Source organism: Megalobrama amblycephala, linkage group LG7, assembly GCF_018812025.1.
Source record: "Megalobrama amblycephala isolate DHTTF-2021 linkage group LG7, ASM1881202v1, whole genome shotgun sequence".
Taxonomy (NCBI): Eukaryota; Metazoa; Chordata; class Actinopteri; order Cypriniformes; family Xenocyprididae; genus Megalobrama; species Megalobrama amblycephala.
In genome coordinates this window covers 23,467,779-23,489,007 of record NC_063050.1, presented here as the reverse complement: position 1 = coordinate 23,489,007, position 21,229 = coordinate 23,467,779, and the positions used below count along the sequence as shown (strand labels likewise).

The window sequence follows — 21,229 nt, the reverse complement described above, 5'->3', positions numbered from 1 at the left end:
CTCATGTATGCATGCAGTTATTGACTACCAGCATTTTGATGTGGTTATTGTATCACCTGGCCAGGTGTAACTTGGGATGGGTAGGAGTGAGAGAAACTCAGAGCTCTACCAGGTGGTACCTTCTGGTTTGAGTTAAACCCTGCAATCTTTTCCTAGTAGTAAAGTTTTGCACAATTGTACAACTTTTACTCAGCAATTGCAACATGAACGGAAAAAATGTTGTTTCACCATATCTGAAGTGTTGGTGATGTAATTGTGTTAAGAAGCATTCTAGGTCATTAGTGAAATTTGGTTTTCTATTGTTGGTGTTTAGCGTCAGTTATTTAAGTTTCCATGGTTACACTAATACGTAATGGTTTAGATTAACCACATGTGTGACTCATTGGGATGTCAGTGTTTGTTTGTACACAAACACAGATGAATATATTTGGTGGCAAGTGAAAAATCCATATTTGGACAGTCTTAAAAGGCAATGTTGCAAAGTGGACACGAATGTGGCAACTCCCAAGTGTTCTTACAGACTTCCTCTTTGCACTTTAGACCAACTCAAGAAAAGTCAAGAACCCAAAAATTAAAATTCTGTTTTAACATTTACTCACCCTTGTGTCGTCACCAAAGAAGATATTTGAATTTTTCAGCAGGTTTTTTTTTATTTTATTTTTTTTATAATGTTACATACAATAAAAGTCAATGGGGTTCCAAGCTTCAGAAAGTAACCCAAACCACACCAGTGGTCCACGTATGATTAGCTCTAAATTTAAGCGGTTTGGTGGACACGCAAGAACCAATGCAGTTTGATGTTACTTTTCAAAGATCATCTCTTGTGTTCTTCAGAAGAAATGAAACATGATTTTGGAACAACATGAGGGTGAGTAAATGATGACAGAATTTTCATTTTTGGATAAATGACTATTTTAAAGGTGTGCAAAACCTTTTTTCTGTAGATGCATATAAGGCAATGACAGATGAAATAACCATTAAAGAGTTGAACATTCAAGGCCGTTAAGCAATAAGACTTGAGAAGATAAGACTGAAGAATTTGGGTTAAGATTATTGGGAGTGTGTGTTCATATATTTAGCTACTTCATCCCCTCTCATATTTCTAAAGCTTCTCCATTTCACCCTCTGTGAGAAGTCATGAATAGATTTTTTTATGTTGAGACCACACCCATGTAGGTCTATCCCACCACACTGACCCAGCAACCCTACGTTTGATTCACGTGGGGAACATCCATCAATGTCCCTGTTGATCTTCCTGCAAATCCTCGCACCTTCCTTGATTGCAGCTATTTTTGTAGAACGGGATAAAAGAAATGCAATAGGCCGAGCCAAGCCAATGACTTCTATTCTTCTACAGTTGGGAAGCAGAACACTTGAAGCTCATTCTCGTCCACCTGTTCAAAGACTATGCAACCTTTCTTTTTTTTCTTTCTTTTTTTTACCAAGTATAATAATAACTCGTCATTATTTTTCACTTAATAATTTATTTAAAGGTTATATCAAAAGCTAACAAAAATTGTAAACTTGAAAAAGCAGAATGTTTGCAGTTACTGGATGCCTCCTGCATTGTTGTCATACAGTGACTGTCAGACTCAAAGTTCATCTATATTTTGTCCTTCTCCAGCTGTCCTTTCGCTTGAGCTTTTTTTATACATCCTGTGCTACTCATCATACATTTAATGATGGCCACTTTCAGCGAGGATAAATTTGCTTGGGTGACTTTACAAGCAGTGAAGTAATTTAAGTGGGGTGATAATTAGTTCATGGCAAACATACATGGATATCTCAAACTTCCTGTGAGTTTCTTAGAACTTTTGTCCATTACTTTATGGGTTTTCTTTTATTCTTGGAGTTTATTTGACTTATTTATATAGTAGTAGTTTTGTTGATACAACTAGTTCTGTGACAACTAGAACAATCTGAATCTATCAGGCAACCAACTTATACTGCTATTTGTTTTTGGTTTTTCTAGTGTGTATTTACAAAGCAAAGTCAATTTCCTTTCTGGGAAGTTTAGACTCTCTTATTGTGTGTTCACATTGGTGAAGATACTGTTTGGTTAAGATTTACAAGGTAGAAAAATCTCTTTCTAACACAAACAAGGATGAAATTCTTTAACACACTATACGCAATTAAACACCAGCCAGCTGTTCTTAACAACTGACACAAGTTTGACCACCACTGATGTCTGGTCACGTGTGTCTAGACAAACAGAAGTGCCCAGAAGGGAACATTTTACTGCATCTTGAGTTCCATATGTGGAATCTCAATATTCCTAATAGTGCTGTAGTACCGGACTCGAGACGTTTTTCTGTTGTCTCGGACTCGTTTGTATTTGCACTCGGACTTGTCTCGGACTTGGTCATTGGTCTCGCCAAAAGTTCTAGTTGGTCTCGACCGAGTCCAGCAGGTCAGTCTCACTTCTCTCCAATTCCAAGCCGATCTGCACAGGCAATAACGTCAGCCACCCGTTCTTGCGCTCTTCTCTCTGACAGTGAAGTGACAACACACCGGCGTGGGCGCCTCCTCTCTCTCACTCATCTCATTCGCTCCAGTTCCCACAGGTTCAGTCTCAAACAGAGACAGAAGTCAAACAGAGTCACAAGTACCAAAATGAGTGACTTACTGCGCTTAAAAGGTCAAATACATACAAAATTATGTCAAAATGCCTGTCTTGGTGATTATTCAGATAAACACAGTCAGTTCTGGATCGTTAAATTGCTAAGAAAGATAATGCGTGTTGTGTAACAGAATTGGGTCCGTTCATAAACTCTTAAAGGGACAGCAGTCCAGTATTCCTGCTGCTGTCTGTCATGTTATTTAAAGAACAAAAGACAAAGAAAATCACTTTCTGCTCTTGACTGAATACGTTTTATAACTTTAATGGTAAGAATAAATCTGTATTTAATATTTACAATACAGAATACAGAAATTAAGGTAACCAATGTAAACACTGGATGTGTTATTTTACATTTGATTACTTTAATTTCTGTAGTATTTCTTACCTGAATAAAAACCTACTTAACCCGAAAAACTTATTTTCATAGTTCTCTATTCTATTGCATTTATTTGTGCTGTTGTTTGAAATTGTTTTATTTATTCTTATTTTATTACTGAGTTTTACTTTTGTTTTGTTTTTTTATGAAAATAAAACTTTGCGTTGAAGAAAAGTATATTTTTGTTTGTATATGCTGTCAATTATATTTCTTAGAAAGAAAATCGGAATCTGCAAAAAATAGGTATCGGCAGATCACACTATCGAAAAAATCAGAAATCGGAAACAGCCAAGAAAATTGCTATCAGCGCATCTCTAGTTCCAACGAAAGCCACAGCAGAACTGTGACTCATATCGATGTTTTGTGAATGAATCTGTGGCTGTGAAAAACCCATGAGAGTCAATGATTAAATTACCCTTCCAAAAATACCACCCCTGCTGCATTACTGAATGAATGAATGACTCGATGACTCACTCATTAAGACAGTGACATTTTAACATCATTGCTTATTTCTCTATTGGACATTTTTAATTTAAAACATTATTTATTTTATAAAGGTATTTATAAAGAAAAAAAAAAAAAAAAGCACTTTAATGCACAATCAGTTTAAGGGGGAAAATATTGTCCCTTAATGGAAAAGGTGTGGCTGCAGCAGTCTAAGTGGAAGAGAGGGGGTATGCAGAAGAAAATGCCTCGGGGGGTACGAGACTGTAAAATGTTTGGGAACCACAGCTGAAGAGAATTTAAAAACAAGCAGGCAGCTAATATGCACACTTAATTATTAGTTTATTTATCGCAAATCATCATTGCTGCAAAAAAAACCCACTGGTTTATTATTTTAGTTACTTTGTAGGCCTACTATGGATTCTTTAGGACAAGTAATACGTTCAAGAATGGGAACATGTCTTTTTTTTTTTTTAGTGACACCTGTGTTGCTTGTTATTTTTTTTACATTTTCCATTGGCAGCCCAAAATGTGATTGTTACACTATAATAAAAAAGACTGAAAATGTGAAGTTGCACTTCAGTATTATGTGACTTTAGTGAAATTGCTATACCTAAAGTAAATAAAATGGCCTTATTTGATCCTACAGTGTTGCTACTCTGCACATGCTTTTTGATCATTACAAATAATAATGCAAAATTATTATCTTAGAATAGAAGATATGCTGTCTCTCGCATCACATAAATTATCAATAGTTATGTACGTGGTCTTGAAGAGGATTCTTTTTTTCTGTCTCTGTCTTGACTGTCTCATTTGGACTCAAACCTCTTTGGACTTGGACTTGTCTTGGACTCGACAAAGGTGGACTTGACTACAGCCCTAATTTCTAAAGTAAAATGATCAGTGTGATTGTTGTTCCATGTATTCATAAATGTTCTAAAATCAATAATCAATTGAAAATTGAACTGAGCATATTTACATGCATATCAATATGCTCTTATACCAATAACCAGGGCCCAGTTGTTCAGAAAGTTTAATCTGGATAAGAATTATCTAGATTTGGAAATCCCACGTTTTGCTATCCAGGATCAAGTAAACCATGTAACTTTCAAGCTGGTTTTTCAAAGCAAAATAGGATTTGATCACCCTGATCCAGATACACACCTTTTCAGATTATCAAATCTGGATTACCAGTGCTTCAAATTGGGATACATTTCACAATGTAGGCTGCTAGCTATGTAAAGAACAACAGGTGGAAGAGTCAATGAGGGGTCACTTTAAGTGTTTTATTAATTGAAGAGAGAAAAAAAAAAAAACACATCATGAACAAACAAACAACCCCTTCCATTTTCTATTTCCTTTAAATAATCAGACCCCTACATATGCACTAAAGGGACATGATAGGGAAAAAAATGAAATGGGAATCAAAATTAAAATTATATGATTATATATGAATGTGGCATATAATCATGTTTTGCAATCCCCCAAGAACTTTGCGTTCATTTGCAAAGAACAAATTTTGAGAGTGAAAGCAAAATTTCTAGGGGAAAGCAAAACATTTGTGAGAGAATGCAAAAGCATTAAAAGTAATTTTTCCTCCCATCACCCTTTAGAGCAGAGGTGTCCAAACCTGTTCCTGGAGAGCAGAGTTTAGCTCCGCCTTGTAAGACCATAATTACCATAATTACCATGGTTAAACTAATCAAGAGCAAAATAAAAATATACATGTGGATCAAAGGTATCCCAATCCTACTAAAAAAAGTTTTGAACAACACAAACCACATTTACAAGACTTTTCTCTTTTTTATAAATATAAATCAGGTTATTTCCAAAATGTCAACTGAAAATTCATATTCTCCTCTTATGTTTGAATTTTCTGTGAATTTACCAAGTCTCCTTTCTGGACAAAATCAAGGTAATGGGCCAAATTCTAGCTGTATCATTTATGACCATTAAGCTGACAAAAGAAAAACGGTTTAACACGCTTACATGACTGCACACATTGTCATCTTATCAAGCATAATTGGCATGTAAATTATAAATGCAAAATGTATTGTAGCATTTAATATTAGATTGTCTTGATGGACTAGGGGTAGAATTTTTTTCTAATGAACTAGAGATGCATGCAATCATTTTATCCCCTGATTGTGATTCCTGTTTAAATAATAGTTTTTAAAACTTAAATTGATCTTTTGCCATCATTTACTCACTCATCTGCGGAACACACACACACAAAAAACTGTCTCTGTGATATTATTGGTATTCACATTATGCCTTTTCAAATGCAGTTTTTGTGGTTTCTTTTTTAGTGTAAAGTTGCAGTCACAAACTGTAAAATTTATAAATGAATATATATTTAATTGTATTCTATGCTATTGAAACTTATATAGACCAAATAAGAGTGCAAATGTTAAATATCGTGACTGTTCACACAAGTTCTCTTCCTTTTGCTCAATCTGTGGTCTGTCTTCTTGGTGGGAACTTAATGAAAGGACAAAGGTCAAGCAAATCTAATTAGAGAGCAGCCTGTCAATGTGCTCATGGTCATTTTTCAGAATCAAACCTCCTGACATTCCAGTAGTTTCACTGAACAAGTCTTTAGACAGCAATGGTCCACAATTCAGAACCCTACAAAAAAAACAAACTAACACTACAAGGTACAAATTCAGGTTGTTGCAGGCACATGCACATTTAAAATATATTACAAAAAGCGACAGGGCTACACAATGAATTGAAAGACAACTGAAATTGCAGTTACAGTTTATTTTGATGGTCCCCAAGTAACACTGCACCTACATGTCAATTAACTCTCATTAGAGGATTAGTTGAGTATTAGTACACTGTTAGGGTTAGAGTTAGTAGAATAAGTTGACATGCACTTGCAAAGTTACTTATAGCCAGTAGAATGTCAGATGTGGTAGCTTCAAAATAAAGTGTTAGCAGATATTAAGAAGACAGCCTACTAATATTCTAATGACTCTAGCTAGTTGACATGTTGGTTCAAACTTACTTATAGTCAACAAAATGTCTAAAGAGGACCATCAAAAAGTGCTACAGAAATTGCTATATGTCTTAGTAAGATTATCAAATCAGAAAGGCTGCGATTTACTTAAATATATGTGCTGCATGCAGTGGCATAACTTTGTTTTAAAAAGTGGGTGGGACAGAAATGTGTGTGGTGGTGGTGTGTGTGTGTGGGGGGGGGGGTATTGTATTTGTATCATTACAATAATAAATGCACAAAATTTATTGTAGCATTTAATATTAGGTTGTATTGATGGACTAGGGGTAGAATTTTTTTCTAATGAACTAGAGATGTTTCTTTTGTATTAGTATACATCCGTGAGATGTGGGGACATGTCCCTTCCGTCCCATCTGCAAATTATGTCTATGGATGCTTGTTTCAGAGTGAAGTGGGGCACTACAGTGTATGTGCACATCAGTGGCATGATTCTGTGTTTTAGGTTTCTTTTAAGATAACTCAATTTTAAGCGTTAAGATACAGTTGCAAAGTAAACATTTTATTCTTATTTCTTTTCTTAAAAACTTGTTTTATTTTAAAGTGAAATATTATAATAGTATTAGTACACTTTATTTGTTTAATATTTGTATAATAATAATAATAATAATAATAAATGATACCTTCAAAATATATTGGAAGCCTGATTAAAGTAATAGTTCACCCCCAAAAAGGAAAATTTTGGTCTGAATATTTTGAATCTAAAGATCATTTACTTTTAAACCTTTGTTGGTTTGTGACAAACTGTACAATAAAATAAGAAAAAACAACTCTACAAAGCAACTCTTTTAATGTGTAATGTCCTGTGCTATTTTTAAATAACAAGTACAGCTGGCCATCCACACACACCGTTTCAAACACATGTTTGACTGATGGGGCTCTGAAAAGACAGAATTCAAAGGAAGGGCATCCAATAGCACATTCTCTCTCTTCCAGTTTTCTATTCGAGTGAGTGTCCTAGAGCAGAGGCTTCACAGGCCTGGCTGTGATCAGGCCACTGCTGAAAGATAGACACCTTCACCTGCCCGTATCTGCCCTGGGCATCATAGCCACATTCCTCTGAGTGGAATTGACAGGACACCCCTCCACTGAGACTCTTTTAACTGCTAGTAGAAGGAAAGAGTTCACAAGGCAGCTTAGGAATGATGTAGTAAGTTGGCTGGAAGCACAATCTTATGTCATGTTAGAACCATTATTGTCATTTATTTAAATATCCTGTTATTCAGTCAGCTGCACAAGCATTCTTAATTATTTATTTGCTCAGCTGTCGTTATCAATTGAGAATAGTAAGGTGTTCCAGACTCAAGGTTAAAAAAAGGTAATTGTGAATTGTTAAAATAAGAAAGACACATTGCCAGATACAAAGCTGCAATGACAATAAAGTTGCAAACGAGAAATAAAGTGTCAAATACAAGAGACAAAGTCGAAATTGTGAAGTATAAAGTCTTATTGTGAGATAAAGTTCCAATTTACGGTTATTCATGTCACAACATTCATTTGTGACTGGAGAAAAAGCTTTTGATTGATGCTCTCTATCGGTTGATCGTGTTGGCCTGTCAGAAGAAATTCTTTTTACAGATAAAACTGAATAATGAATCTCTGAGCAGTAGGTGTTGTGTAAAAGGTGAAACTATATTCAAAAACCCATCCCTTCAGGATGTGTCCTTTTGGATTTTGGGACACACAAATCATGATTTCACACCTGGAACCAGACAAGAAGCTGTAAGAAATGCACTTGAAGTGTCACCTCAGCCTCAGGTCTGGAGGCAGATATCAGAACGGAATGCTTTACTTTTGGAACAACAGTCTTTTAAAAGGATTCCAAAAGTAAAAACCCAAGATAATTTGGCTTTGTGACCTGAAAACTATACAGGCACTTCCCAATACATGAATTTCAAGAAAATACAACAACTGCTTTACACTCTACCTGTTACATTTAAAGTTAAGTTGAGTATCTTAGGCTTAAATCAAGGGTGGAAAAGGCACTGGGATGGAAATTTAAACTGGCTTTACAAACCTGCCCTAACAGCTCTGATATAATTAGAGGTTCCACTTCAGTTTAAAAGAAAGATTGGAGCTCTTAGATTAGTCCCCTTGTTTCGTCTTGATAGATCCTTAAAGGAATGTCCAGTCTTCCAGCTACCTGCTTTCCTTTCTCTATTTAAGGGGGGTTGGGAGATTGTTATCTCAGGCTCAGTTTACTATGCCAGCTCAGCCTAAGGAGTCTGTTCGAATGTGTATGGTCCACTTGTGCCTTTGTGTAAGCCTGTAAAAGTATTTGTGTTTAATTGGATAACAAGCACCTTTTCTATTGATAATTGAGTGGTTATTCGACATTTTCAATACACATTTTCATCACACACCATTTTATGAACAAACTTACAGGTTAAAGAAATCATGAAGCTTATGAGTTTTCAATGAATCTGAGCATGTCCATAAATGCCTTACAAATTTGTTCTTAAATATTATAAAATTAAATATTTAAACTGCATTTATACCAAACTGACAAACCATGGATGGTGTATATCAACACATAACACCTTCAGGATTTTTTGCAAATAAAATTAATAAATTTTAGTTGTTTTTGATAACACTTTGTGTTATAGTGTTTATTAATCTTTGTTAATGACAGTTAATAAAAATGCAGTCGTTCATTGTTAGTTCATGTAAGCTCACAGTGCATTAACTAATATTAACAAATACAACTCTTGATTTTATTAATGTATTAGTAAATGTTTCAATTAACTAAGATTAATAAATGTAGTATAAGTATTGTTCATTCTTAGTTCATGATAACTAAAGTAGTTAACTAATGTTAACAAATAAAACCTTAATGTCAACTGTTACCAATGTTTTAGTGTGAGGTAAATGGTCATTTGAAAGACTAAATACATGTAGGATGTTATGAGCTGGCTTTACAATTCATTGGGGGAAAAAGTAAAGTAGGTTTGATCATTTTGGAACCTATTTTCTTTTATCAGTATAACGGTCTCATTGTTTTGGTTAAATACAATACATGATTTACATCTACAAATTGATTAAATGTGAATAAATTAATATCTTTAAAAACAATATCAACTCTGTTTTACAGATATCTGAACCTGACTGATGGATTTTTGAACCGGTAAATAAAAGCTGCATTGCAACATGGAGAAAAAACTCATTCATTTGTAAATTATGTGAGTCTTCATTTTCATTTTAGAACAATGTTAGTTGCATAAGCTCTAAGAAAAAAGTCCAATAATAATAATAATAATAATAATAATATTAATAATAATAATAATTCCCATTGTACTGTGTTAATATGAAGGAATATTCTGTATTGATGTTTTGCATTGAATTATGCATTGCATTGTGTTTTAGGGTTAAAGGAAATGTCAGTAAACTTAATGGATCATGTCCTGGCAGAAAATTACTAGTAACTTTTCTATTTTTCAATAGTGTAACCATTTTAAATCTAATTTATGAAAATCTAATCTTAAAAGGATAAGTTTGCTTAACTTCAACCAGCTTCACATTGCTACAATGCCGGTAGTTTATATAAATAAAGTCTGCATTAGAGTGCTATAATGCTTACAGTTCCTTTGCTGTATGTATGATATTGATGCCTATAACTGTAAACTGTAAAACATATATATTCATATATATATATATATATATATATATATATATATATATATATATATATATATATATATATATATATATATATATATATATATATGCTAATACAACTTTCATCACTGTACCTTTTTTTGAATTCTGTTTTCTGTTTTCTGTTTTCCTTTTCTTGTTTAAAATCTCATGCTCATTATGTTTTGGGTTAAAGGCTAGTTTTATTAATTTGTATTAAACTGTGTTTTGATAAACCGCTGTAAACTACGCAGTCTTAACATCTATTGTTAGGTGCAACATGGGTTTATAATCAACTGCTTCTCCCTTCTAATATCATAATGTCAAATAATACAATAAAATGTTGTCATTTATCAGTACTTGTAGTTTACCCAAATCTTTTTCTGGAGTACCAGTCTCAGTTTTTAAATTTTATGTTTAAGGCTATATCTTCTGTATATCAAATTCTGGCTTATGGTACTAAATATTCTAAATGTTCTGGCTGCCCATTTACTCTGATCATTACTACAGCTACAATAATACCACTGCTGAGCTGTTGGATGAAACCTTGTGTAATTCTTGTGTAAGACTGAATCTTATGCAATTTGTCAGATGTATGTTATATCTGTAATAAAGCAAGATTACTGTATCAGAACTGCGTTACAAATTGTTCTAACAAGCAGATGCCAAAATAAATGGTTGGTTTCACAACAAGCTCACAATAAACTGTTTTATTTCTGTTTTGAAGTAGTTCATTTTAATAACTACCTCCTTTTTAATAATAGCAAATTTGTTTTATTGCATCTGTTCCAACTTCCAGGTGCACATTGAAACATCTCAAACCATGTGTGATGTGTGCTAAAAGACAGGAATTAGTTGTCAAAAAAATCAAACACCTGAACATCAGAAGTCCCTAAACTGACATGTTTATAAAAACAAAAGGAAGAGGAATGTGAGGAAGTAGTAGGTGATGTACAGTATACTGAAGGCATCTATACTGTTTTGTGGATAATAATACATGGCATCTCAGAGAGACCTTCACAGTATTTGCAACAATTATTCATCAAAATCATGTTGAACGAAAAAAAAAAAAAAGTTTTGAGTTGAACATTGACAAAAACTTAACACAGAGGAAGCTGAGAATGCTATTAGATATACAAGAAGTATATTGGGTTGTGCTCTGAAATTATATAATTCCAATATTAAATAAATGTAACATAAGGTACGCAAGGCTGTGCTGTATCGTGAATAAGTCATGGCTGAAGGGCGTTGTTAGGCACAACGTGAAGCAGAGTGCCTGCAACACCTTCAGCCGTGACTTATTCACGATACAGCACTAGCCTCGAGTACCTTATTGCTTTTATAAAATGGTTACCACACAATACAAATATTAAAGCCAGAAACATGTAACAATGCAACTTTCATGAAGTAAACTCTTACTAAAAGCCTTCCTTCCACCTGAAAAAAATAGTCCCTGACTGTGAACAGCAACAGAAGTTACATTATAACGCCATTAGATGGCAGCAAAGACTGTCTTTATGAGTGTGTCAGTCAGTAGCGAAGACTTTTACATTGAAAAGACTGAATTGTTGTGAACACGGAACAACACACAACTGACAAATGCTTTGACTAGCGCTCTCAGTCACGGGAAAACCCCTTAACTGTTAAAAGGACAAGATAATACATCGGACATTTAAACTGGTTTTTTATTATGAACATAGGACTGACCTGAAGGAAAATGCTAAATCTGAATGTAGGTAATAAACTTGCTCACTCGATCTCTTTCTCAGGGGTCATGGCCGTGTTTTTTCATTAATAAAACACAGCTATTGACCAATCAGAATCAAGGACAGGAACTAACCGTTTTATGATTAAAAATAAATTAGAAATCATTAAAAGTTACTCTTATGAAATAATATTGTATATTCCTAAAAGAAAAGATATAAAAAGACATGACTCAAAAGAGACTGTTCACAGCACACCTATGTAACATTGTACAGTCCCTGCGGTCAGCTGATGGGCAGAGGGGAGTGGAGACGGAGAAGAGGTATCGCAGGAATGCTGACGTGACCGCAGTGCAAGAGGAACGGTGCCACTGGCCAGGCAGAAAGCCACCCCTCTCCCAGCTCACCCTGTGCTTGATCCAGAGGGGTAAATTATCCTAGCATCCTCTATTTATACAGTGTGTATATTTTCAGCAGTGGATGATTGGGATGCTGCAACGTGCGAAAGCAATGCGAAAACGTTGCCGTCCTTTCTGGGAAAGAGTTATTCTGAAGCAGAGAGAGTTTTGGCTGATGCTGGCAAAGCTGAATAACATAACTGCCATGACTTTAGGGCTTGGTCCACTGAAACCTGCCCTGAACTAAAGCAGTCAAAGTTTGGATGAAATTCATCAGAAAGATGAATTTTTATTTCATTGCAATCATACTCAGTTTTGTTGTTGATGAGGTTTCCATATAAAGTAATATTATAATAACAATAACGTAAAGCACAGAACATCCTAACATTCTTTTAGGAACCCAATAATAAAACATGTCCTAAAGGTACTAAAGGTTGCCTGCTTTAAAGTGACAGAATTTATATACAAGTGCTGATTGATTAGCATGTGGCTGTCAACATACTTGACAATATTTTCACTTTATTGGGGGACATGTAAAGGCACCCTTCTTGTGCCCGACCATGACTGTATTGACATAGTAGCATGTTGTCTGTTAGCATGCTTGACTTGTACTATGGCTGAAGAGGTGAAGGGTTGAGTGCTGGTGGCGGCGTTCGTCTGTAATCTATGTATCCTGAGACAGTGAAACATGGCCACAACTGCTGCATACAGCTGGATGTAGCCATAGGTTAAAATGTCAGATGTAATGCTGGGAGACTGATATAACGTTACTGGACCTGGTAATACTGTCAATAATGATTAATATGACTTTTGTTTCTAAGCAAATGATTGATGAATCAAGTTTTTAGTTAGTCTATGACTATATGTATATGCTCCACCTTTTCTATGTGGAGCTCTGTGTTTTCGAGATCAGAACAACTATAATTTAATCTGAAAAAGTTTAAATTTATAGTGCTGTGCTGACTGGTTTCCACTAATCACTCAGTACTACACCAAGTGTCCACTTTAGGTGTTTGACTATGCATCGGTTATAAGTGCACCAAAAGTTATTTTAGCAAAGTAACAAAATAGAAACAGACTCATCAAGCAGCCGTGGCATGCTTGCTATTCGGCGAATGCTAACAGGGGTTTTTCACAAGGGTTGCTAAGAGTGGTGTAGTGTTGTCCCAAACATGTATTCAAATAAACAGAGTGTCCTTTATTTTGGTTCATGTTATTAAAGGCATCAAACAATTCATTAGTGGAACGGTAGTTATACGATTTGCATTGTTAAATTCTGTGTATATTTACTCTCCATGAAGATTTATGACCTTTGTGTTCTCCAAAGGATTTCTGGTTCACAATGTGCTGAAAGGTCTGGATCACAGTACATTTAAACCCATAAATTCAAGAAAACTTCTATCTGAACCTAGTGAGGGTCACTGGGCCAGAGGGAAATCTAAATGCTAATTCTTCAAATAATAACTTCAACGCAAACTAGATGTAGAGATGTAGAAATTTTAGTATTTATAAACACTAAACATAAAATAATTAATAAATAGTAATTAACAGTTACAAAAAAAGTGTTCATGAAGTCATATTTTAAATATATTTAATTATGTCTGTGATTAATAAATGTAAAAAGTTCAATGTTGGTTCATGAAACCTGATGCATTAACTATTGTTAACAAATTGAACCTTATTATAAAGTGTTAACCAGGAAAACATGCGATTAACTGTATCTTGGGACATAATTAAACACATGTATATGTTCAGTAATATGATGCTTTAAGTAAATTACTCTTGTTGAGTTAACAGTAATGAAGTTGATTAGTTCTAAAAAAACAGGAAATGTCAGATATCTGAGAAAATGATGACCAAAACAAAAATATTATTGGTCATTTAATCGGATATGTGAGGTGGTATCAATTCCCATATATCCGTTTGAAACACTGCTCCATAAATGGAAAGAGGGTATTTATATCTAGATGTGACCACAAGGTTTCCATACACAGTATGTATTCTCAAGTATCTACCCTGATTCTCACTTCAGCTAGGTCATGCTAAGCTAAAGTCGCAACATATAAACATGAACAAAATAAAGCAGCGTTTCAAAGCTGTCCTTTTTTTTTTATAAGTATGAATAAATAAGGCTTATAGATAAAGTAAATGAATAAACAAGGCCACAAAAAATTAAAGCTATTTATCCTCCTTTTTTTCGCAATTGATGCTGGATGCTTGTATTGGCGCGCTAGATCATGTGTCACATTAAGAGATAAACTCTATGTACTCCTGACAGGCATGGGGGATTTCCATCATCATCCGGTGGACGCATTTAAAATCCCATCCCCAGTGACTGCAATTGCAAAAGATATATTTGGACTCTCTAGAAATAAAATTATATGAGAGGATTTTTCAGGCAGGCAGCAGGACATCATGCCTGTTAGGATCACTGTGAATCAAGCTATAGGTCAAACTATGCTTATGGTTGGCAAACAAAGTGTCATTAGGAAATGTCCCTGAATATACCTTTCAACAACTTGGCGCTGCTGATTATTTCCATGAATGCTTGTGTAACTAGAAGAATTACGTAAAATCAAAAAGAAAATCCATTTTTATCATTCCAATAAAATGCAGGGCACTTGGATACCCTCTGTCCACCTGTTTAACCAACTGGACTGAGTATTGTGTGGTTTGACCTTTCAACTGCCCCATGAGGTAACCCCCAAGTTATAAGCATGTGAACTGCAGAACAGAAAAACAATAGAAAAAAAAAAGTACCAAATACACACAGACAAACACAAATTAGGTTTCATGTTTTATGGGGACATTCTATAGACATAATGATTTATACTGTACAAAATGTATATTCTATCCCCTAACCTAAATCTACCCCTAAACCTCCCCATCACAGTTTTTTTTTTTTTTTTTTTTTTTTTTTACATTTTTACATTTTCCAAAAAAACATCACTTAGTATTATAAGATTTATAAGTTGTTTTCCTCATGGGGATAAAAAAAAATAAAAAATAAAAAAAATAGTGCCCCCAAAAGGACAAGGATTTTAGATATTGCCATCCTTGTGGGAATATTTTGTGTCCATAACGTAGGGTATACATGAAACACACGCTCACACAATTTATTTAAAATAATTATTTTAATTTATTTGAAATCACAAATGCTTATATCAATTGTGGGAATATATTAAATTTAAAACTGTTTACATTTTAATATAATTTATTAGATGCCAAATTCCAAAATTTTACAATATTGCAACACTCCAACAGAAGGCGCTGTCTTTGGCTATATCTATTATTTTGGCAAAGTAAACTAAATGGATACTTTTAAAGAGGAAATTTTCATGAAAAATAAGTTAAACATCAGATGAATCAACCATTTTTTAGACCATGAACAAAAAGTTCCTGGGCAACCACATCCATTTCTATGCCTTGAAGCATTTGTCAAACATATCACAAATCAGTAGCGACATAAATAAAGACTTCAGAATTTCACAACAGAACATGCTTGTCTTTTTTCTTTTCTTTTTTTTTTCTTTCCAATTTTATTTCTCTAGGAAAAGATATGTTACTGGTCTTAATTTGAAACTTTTTTTGCTTTCAGTTGGTAAGGAAGGAGAAAAGGGGAGGGAGGGCTAGAGTGAAAGCAACACTTTGGGGGGCCGTCCAATGTGCTGCCTTAAATTAGCCAATGGAGAGGTTGGACTGAGGGTGGAGCTTTGTGCTGTCACTATCTCCCTTGTTAAGTATTACCTGCAGTGCTTCAGTAGGTTGGCTGCATTTGTACTGTGTGTAAGGATAGAGAGGGGGGAAACATAGCAGAGAAATCAATACCAAGCCTTGAGAAATCAAGGGCACCATCCTAAATCTTACTTGGACACTGCAGTGCATCTATTTTGGCAAGTTTATGCAGTGCAACTAGCTGTAGATATGGCTGGTTGTCTGCAAAGAGGAAGACTGAGTGCAGCAGGAGCACCTCTGAAGTGCCTTATTATAGTGATTTCATTAGGATGTTGTCTCTCTAAAGTGGACGCAGATCCGTTCGACACGGCTTTCCGCCACAGGCACAGATCTGGACCTACTGCTGAAACAATCTTGGTAGCCAACAATGGGATTAGAGTTCCCTTTGGACGCTCCATCTATCTGGATCCTATTAATGACCTTGTGACTGAAGTGCACGAAGGAGACCGCTGTCACATTACAGTCCTGGACAATGACCCACTGGCCCAAAGACCTGGAATGCTAACACCCAAGAAGTTCCCCTGTGCTTTTGGTGCAGAAGAGGTGAAATATACTCATTTTGGTTCCCGGAGCCCAAGCAAAGATCACATTAAACTGCAGCTGAGGTATGACTCCAACACAGACACAGTGGTGGTTCCTTTCATTCTTGAAGTAGAGGTGGTCTTTCAGCAACTGGAGATTCTCACTCGTAACATGCCTCTGGTTGTGGATAAGCTCAATGGGCTTAGCAACCCAATTGACAAAAAAACTCTGGAGTTTGCATTTGAAGATGGTGTCACTACATGCAAGGTGACCACACTGGTTGGTGCAGGCAAACTTCCCAGGTATGGTAGTCTTACTGATAACTCTGTTAATGGCCAGATGATTAATTGTGATGATTTTGTCAAGAAGGGAATTCAGTATCAACACACCGCAACCACCAACTCTCCTAACAGAGACTATATTCCAATGCTAGTAGAAGTACAAGATAATGATGGTAATACTATTCAACAAGAACACTTCCAGATAATGGTTAGAATCAAAGAGGGTAATGAAAATACACCACCAAAGCCTAGCTTTATATCTATGATGATGATGGAGATTGACCAATTTGTGATGACAGCCATTACTTCAGATATGTTGGCAGCTGAGGATATTGAATCTGATTCTGATGATTTAATCTTTAACATAACATCTCCCTTGGGCTATCAGCAGGGCTATATTATCAGCACAGATGATCAAAACCAGCCAATCACTTCTTTCCATCAGAGAGATATTAAAGACCTGAAGATCGCTTACAAACCTCCCTCTGAGGATTCAGACGTAGAAAGAATTTTCCAGATTGAATTTGAAATTGTTGACACTGATGGGGCTGTTTCTGATACTTTTGCATTCATGATTGTTGTGAAGCCAATGAACACTTTAGCTCCGGTGGTAACCAAAAATACAGGACAGCTGCTTTTTGAGGGTCAATCAAGACCACTATCCAGCTCACAAAATTTAGAGATCAGTGATGAAGATAATCTTGATGATGTGAAGATTACTGTTGTTGATGGCTTGAAACATGGAGAGCTGACTGTGCTAGGGTCTCAACGAAAATTTTTCACTACAGCTGATCTAGATGCTGGCATTGTTATGTACCAGCACGATGGAAGCGATACCTACAGTGACAACATTATATTCAGAATGACTGATGGCAGTAATGAAGTGGAGTTTTTGTTCCCTATCACAATTGCCCCAACTGATGATGAACCCCCTATTATAAATGCAAACACTGGTATTGTGCTTTTTAAAAATGAAGTGATGCAAATCTCCCCCTTTATCCTGAGTGCCACTGACATTGACTCTGAGGATTCAACAATAAAATTTATATTAGAAGAGCCATACTCAGAAATTGGTGAGCTGCTCATCAAACAGGTGGAGCCTCCTCCAGATCCATCTGCATGGAAATTTAGTGCAACAGATGAGATGTTTGAACAGGTGGTGACAGAATGGTTTCAGCAGGATATTCTGGATGGGAAGCTGTTCTATCGTCACAAAGGACCTCATAGTACCACCACTGTGATTGACCAGTTTGCCTTTAGAGTCCAGGATGACAATGACCCACCGAATCAATCAGGAGAGCATGTGTTCATTATTAAAATCCACCCGGTTGATGACATTCCTCCAGAACTTTACCCTGGCACCACACTACACATGACAGTCAAAGAATACGAGCTGACATTTTTTAAGAAGAAATTTCTACGCTACACAGATCTGGACTGTGATGACAGGGATCTTAAATACACCATCATCAAACCTCCTACTGACACAGATGAAAACAGCCCTGTTCCTCTTGGTGCTATTGTACTGACTGATAACCCTGATATCATAATCAGTGAGTTTACGCAAGCTCAGGTCAACCACCATAAAGTGGCATACAAACCCCCAGAGCAAGAGCTTGGTATTACTCCAAAAGTGGTCCAGTTTTCATTCAGTGTGGAGGACACTGCCAGTAATTCTGTTGATGGACTTTTTACAATCTTTTTACAGCCTGTTGACAACAAACCCCCTGTAATCACGAATACTGGTTTCACTGTTCTAGAGAGAAATACTTATATAATAACCAAAAATGAACTTGATGCCTCGGACCAGGACACTGAGGATGAGAATATTAAATTTATAGTGACCCAGATTCCCAGGTTTGGGCAGCTGCAATATTTAGGAATTGACATGTCTAATGGGGAAACATTTGTGCTGGAGGACATTGAAAACAGCCGACTCGCCTACATCCACAGTGGTGAAGAATCTCTTCATGATGTCATTAAGCTGGACATTAGTGATGGCTTCCATGAAGTCCCCATTGTTGTCAAGATCAGCATCAAGCCTGTCGATGATGAAACTCCAAAAATTATGTTACCGGCAGGTTTGTTAGGGGCCTCCATTGATGTACTTGAGAATGGTGCAACAGAAATCACCAGCAATGTTATTCAGGGTCGTGACGAAGACACAGATGACCTCATGCTGACTTTCATAGTTGAGGAGCCTCCTAGGCTAGGAGAAATAATGGTAAATGGAGCTCCTGCTGAGCGCTTTACCCAGCAAGACATAATCAATGGCGTGGTCGTCTATGTTCACACTAGTGGTGAAATCGGCCCCATCAAAGAGCATGATTCATTCAATCTCACAATATCTGACATGTCGGATGAATGGGTTGTTGGTGGCAACAAAGTTCAAGGGGTCCGTGTCCATGTCACCATTCTTCCTGTAGACAGCATTCCACCTATTGTTAATGTAGGTGGCCAGTTTGTAGTAGTCGAGGGTGAGAAAAATGTTATCACATTGGAGCACATTCAAGCTGAGGACATTGACACTGATAATGATGATATCTTGTGTACTATCATCGTTCAGTCCACATCTGGCTATGTGGAGAACATCTCCCCAGCTCCTGGGTCTGAAAAATCAAGAGTAGGCACTGCCATCACTGCATTCACCATTAAAGACGTTGGTCTAGGTCACATCTATTATGTCCAAAGCATTCACAAGGGTGTGGAGCCAGTTGAGGACAGATTCACTTTCCGCTGCTCAGATGGCATTAACTTTTCAGAAAGGCACTTTTTCCCCATTGTCATTATCCCAGCCAATGATGAAAAGCCAGAGATTTTCATTCGTGAATTTGTTGTCATGGAGGGGATGAGCTTGGTTATTGACACTCCTATTTTGAATGCTGCAGATGCAGATATCCCAAGTGATGAATTAGTTTTTGAAATACTTAAAAACCCAAAACATGGAAACATAGTTCAGCAGTTGAGCACTGGGACAGTTCCAGTGGCGAAATTTACCTTAGAGCAAATAAAGGAGGCTTCCAATATTGTTTATGAGCATGATGACTCTGAAACCAAGGAAGACAGTTTTGAAATTCGACTCACTGATGGGAAGCACACTGTCGAAGAGAAGGTTGTCATAATAGTCATTCCTGTTGATGATGAAACCCCAAGGATGGCCATCAACGATGGCCTGGAAGTAGAAATTGGAGAAACCAAAGTAATTAGTAACAGAGTCCTGAAGGCCACAGATCTGGATTCTGAGGACAAAGAGCTTACTTACATTATCCGTTATGGCCCTGGCCAAGGCTACCTTCATAGAGTTACCAAACATGGAGATGTAATCGGCAACATTAGTATTGGAATGAATTTCACTCAAGATGAACTTGACAAACAGTTGATTCAGTACATACACACAGGCCAAGAGGGTGTCCGTGACCTGCTAAAGTTTGACGTAACTGATGGAATCAATCCCCTCATTGACCGCTACTTCTACATTAATATTGGCAGCATGGACATGGTCTTTCCTGATGTTATCAACAAGGGTGTGACCCTCAAAGAGGGAGGTAAGGTCACCTTGACCACAGACCTTCTCAGCACAACTGACATCAACAGTCCAGATGAATATCTAAGTTTCAGCATCACTCGTGCTCCTAGCAGGGGCCATCTTGAAAGTACTGATCTCCCAGGGGTGCCCATCTCCACCTTCACTCAGCTGCAGCTAGCTGGAAACAAGATCTACTACATCCATACATCTGACGATGAAGTGAAGATGGACAGCTTTGAGTTTGAGGTGACAGATGGCTATAACCCTGTCTTCCGCACCTTCCGTGTATCCATTACAGATGTCGACAACAAGAAGCCAGTCTTGACGATCAACAAGCTGGTGCTGGGGGAGGGAGAAACCAAGTTGATCACACCCTTTGAATTGACAGTGGAGGACCGTGACACACCAGACAACCTGCTGCGATTTGTAGTGACTCAAGTGCCAGTTCACGGTCAGCTTCTGTTCAATGGAACACAAGTCATTACATCATTTACCAAGCAGGATCTAAATGAAAACCTTATTACTTATAGGCATGATGGCACAGAGACAAATGAAGACAGCTTCTCTTTCACAATTACTGATGGGACTCACACTGAATTTTATGTTTTCCCTGATACTGTATATGAAACTCGTAAGCCTCAGATGATGATTATTCATATTAGCACAGTGGACAATGGGGTGCCTCAAATCATTGTAAACAAAGCAGCACCCACACTTAGGGTTCTTCATACTGGGCACCTTGGATTTTTGATAACCAGCAAAGCTCTAAAGGCTGAGGACAGAGACAGCCCAAACAAAGTGCTTAAGTATGTTGTAACCGAGACCCCTCTTCATGGCTTTATCATGAATTCTGCTTTGGGAAATGATAGCATCAAGTCTTTCTCACAGGGTAAGTTATACTTATTTTCCTTTTGTTTCCTAAGTATTTTATGCAAAACCTGTCACTGTTATTTAAGATTTATTAATCTCCAA

The 21,229-nt window shown here is 36.5% G+C and overlaps 2 protein-coding genes and 1 long non-coding RNA gene across 3 annotated transcripts in view; 2 read left to right on the top strand and 1 right to left on the bottom strand.

Annotated features, from left to right (window-relative positions):
• si:dkey-27h10.2 overlaps positions 1-10,785 on the top strand; it is a 24,275-nt gene extending 13,490 nt beyond the window's left edge. The window contains exon 10 of the mRNA XM_048196654.1: positions 9,551-10,785. Coding sequence (XP_048052611.1) covers positions 9,551-9,558 — 8 coding nt within the window. The 3' untranslated portion in view covers positions 9,559-10,785. The remainder of the gene's footprint in view (positions 1-9,550) is intronic.
• LOC125272076 overlaps positions 1-21,229 on the bottom strand; it is a 62,267-nt gene that overhangs the window by 17,510 nt on the left and 23,528 nt on the right. The gene's annotated exons all lie outside the window — the stretch shown is intronic.
• Positions 15,583-21,229, top strand: part of frem3 (Fras1 related extracellular matrix 3) — a 35,104-nt gene continuing 29,457 nt past the window's right edge. The window contains exon 1 of the mRNA XM_048196646.1: positions 15,583-21,146. Within this exon, the coding sequence (XP_048052603.1) occupies positions 16,118-21,146 (5,029 nt within the window). The 5' untranslated portion in view covers positions 15,583-16,117. The remainder of the gene's footprint in view (positions 21,147-21,229) is intronic.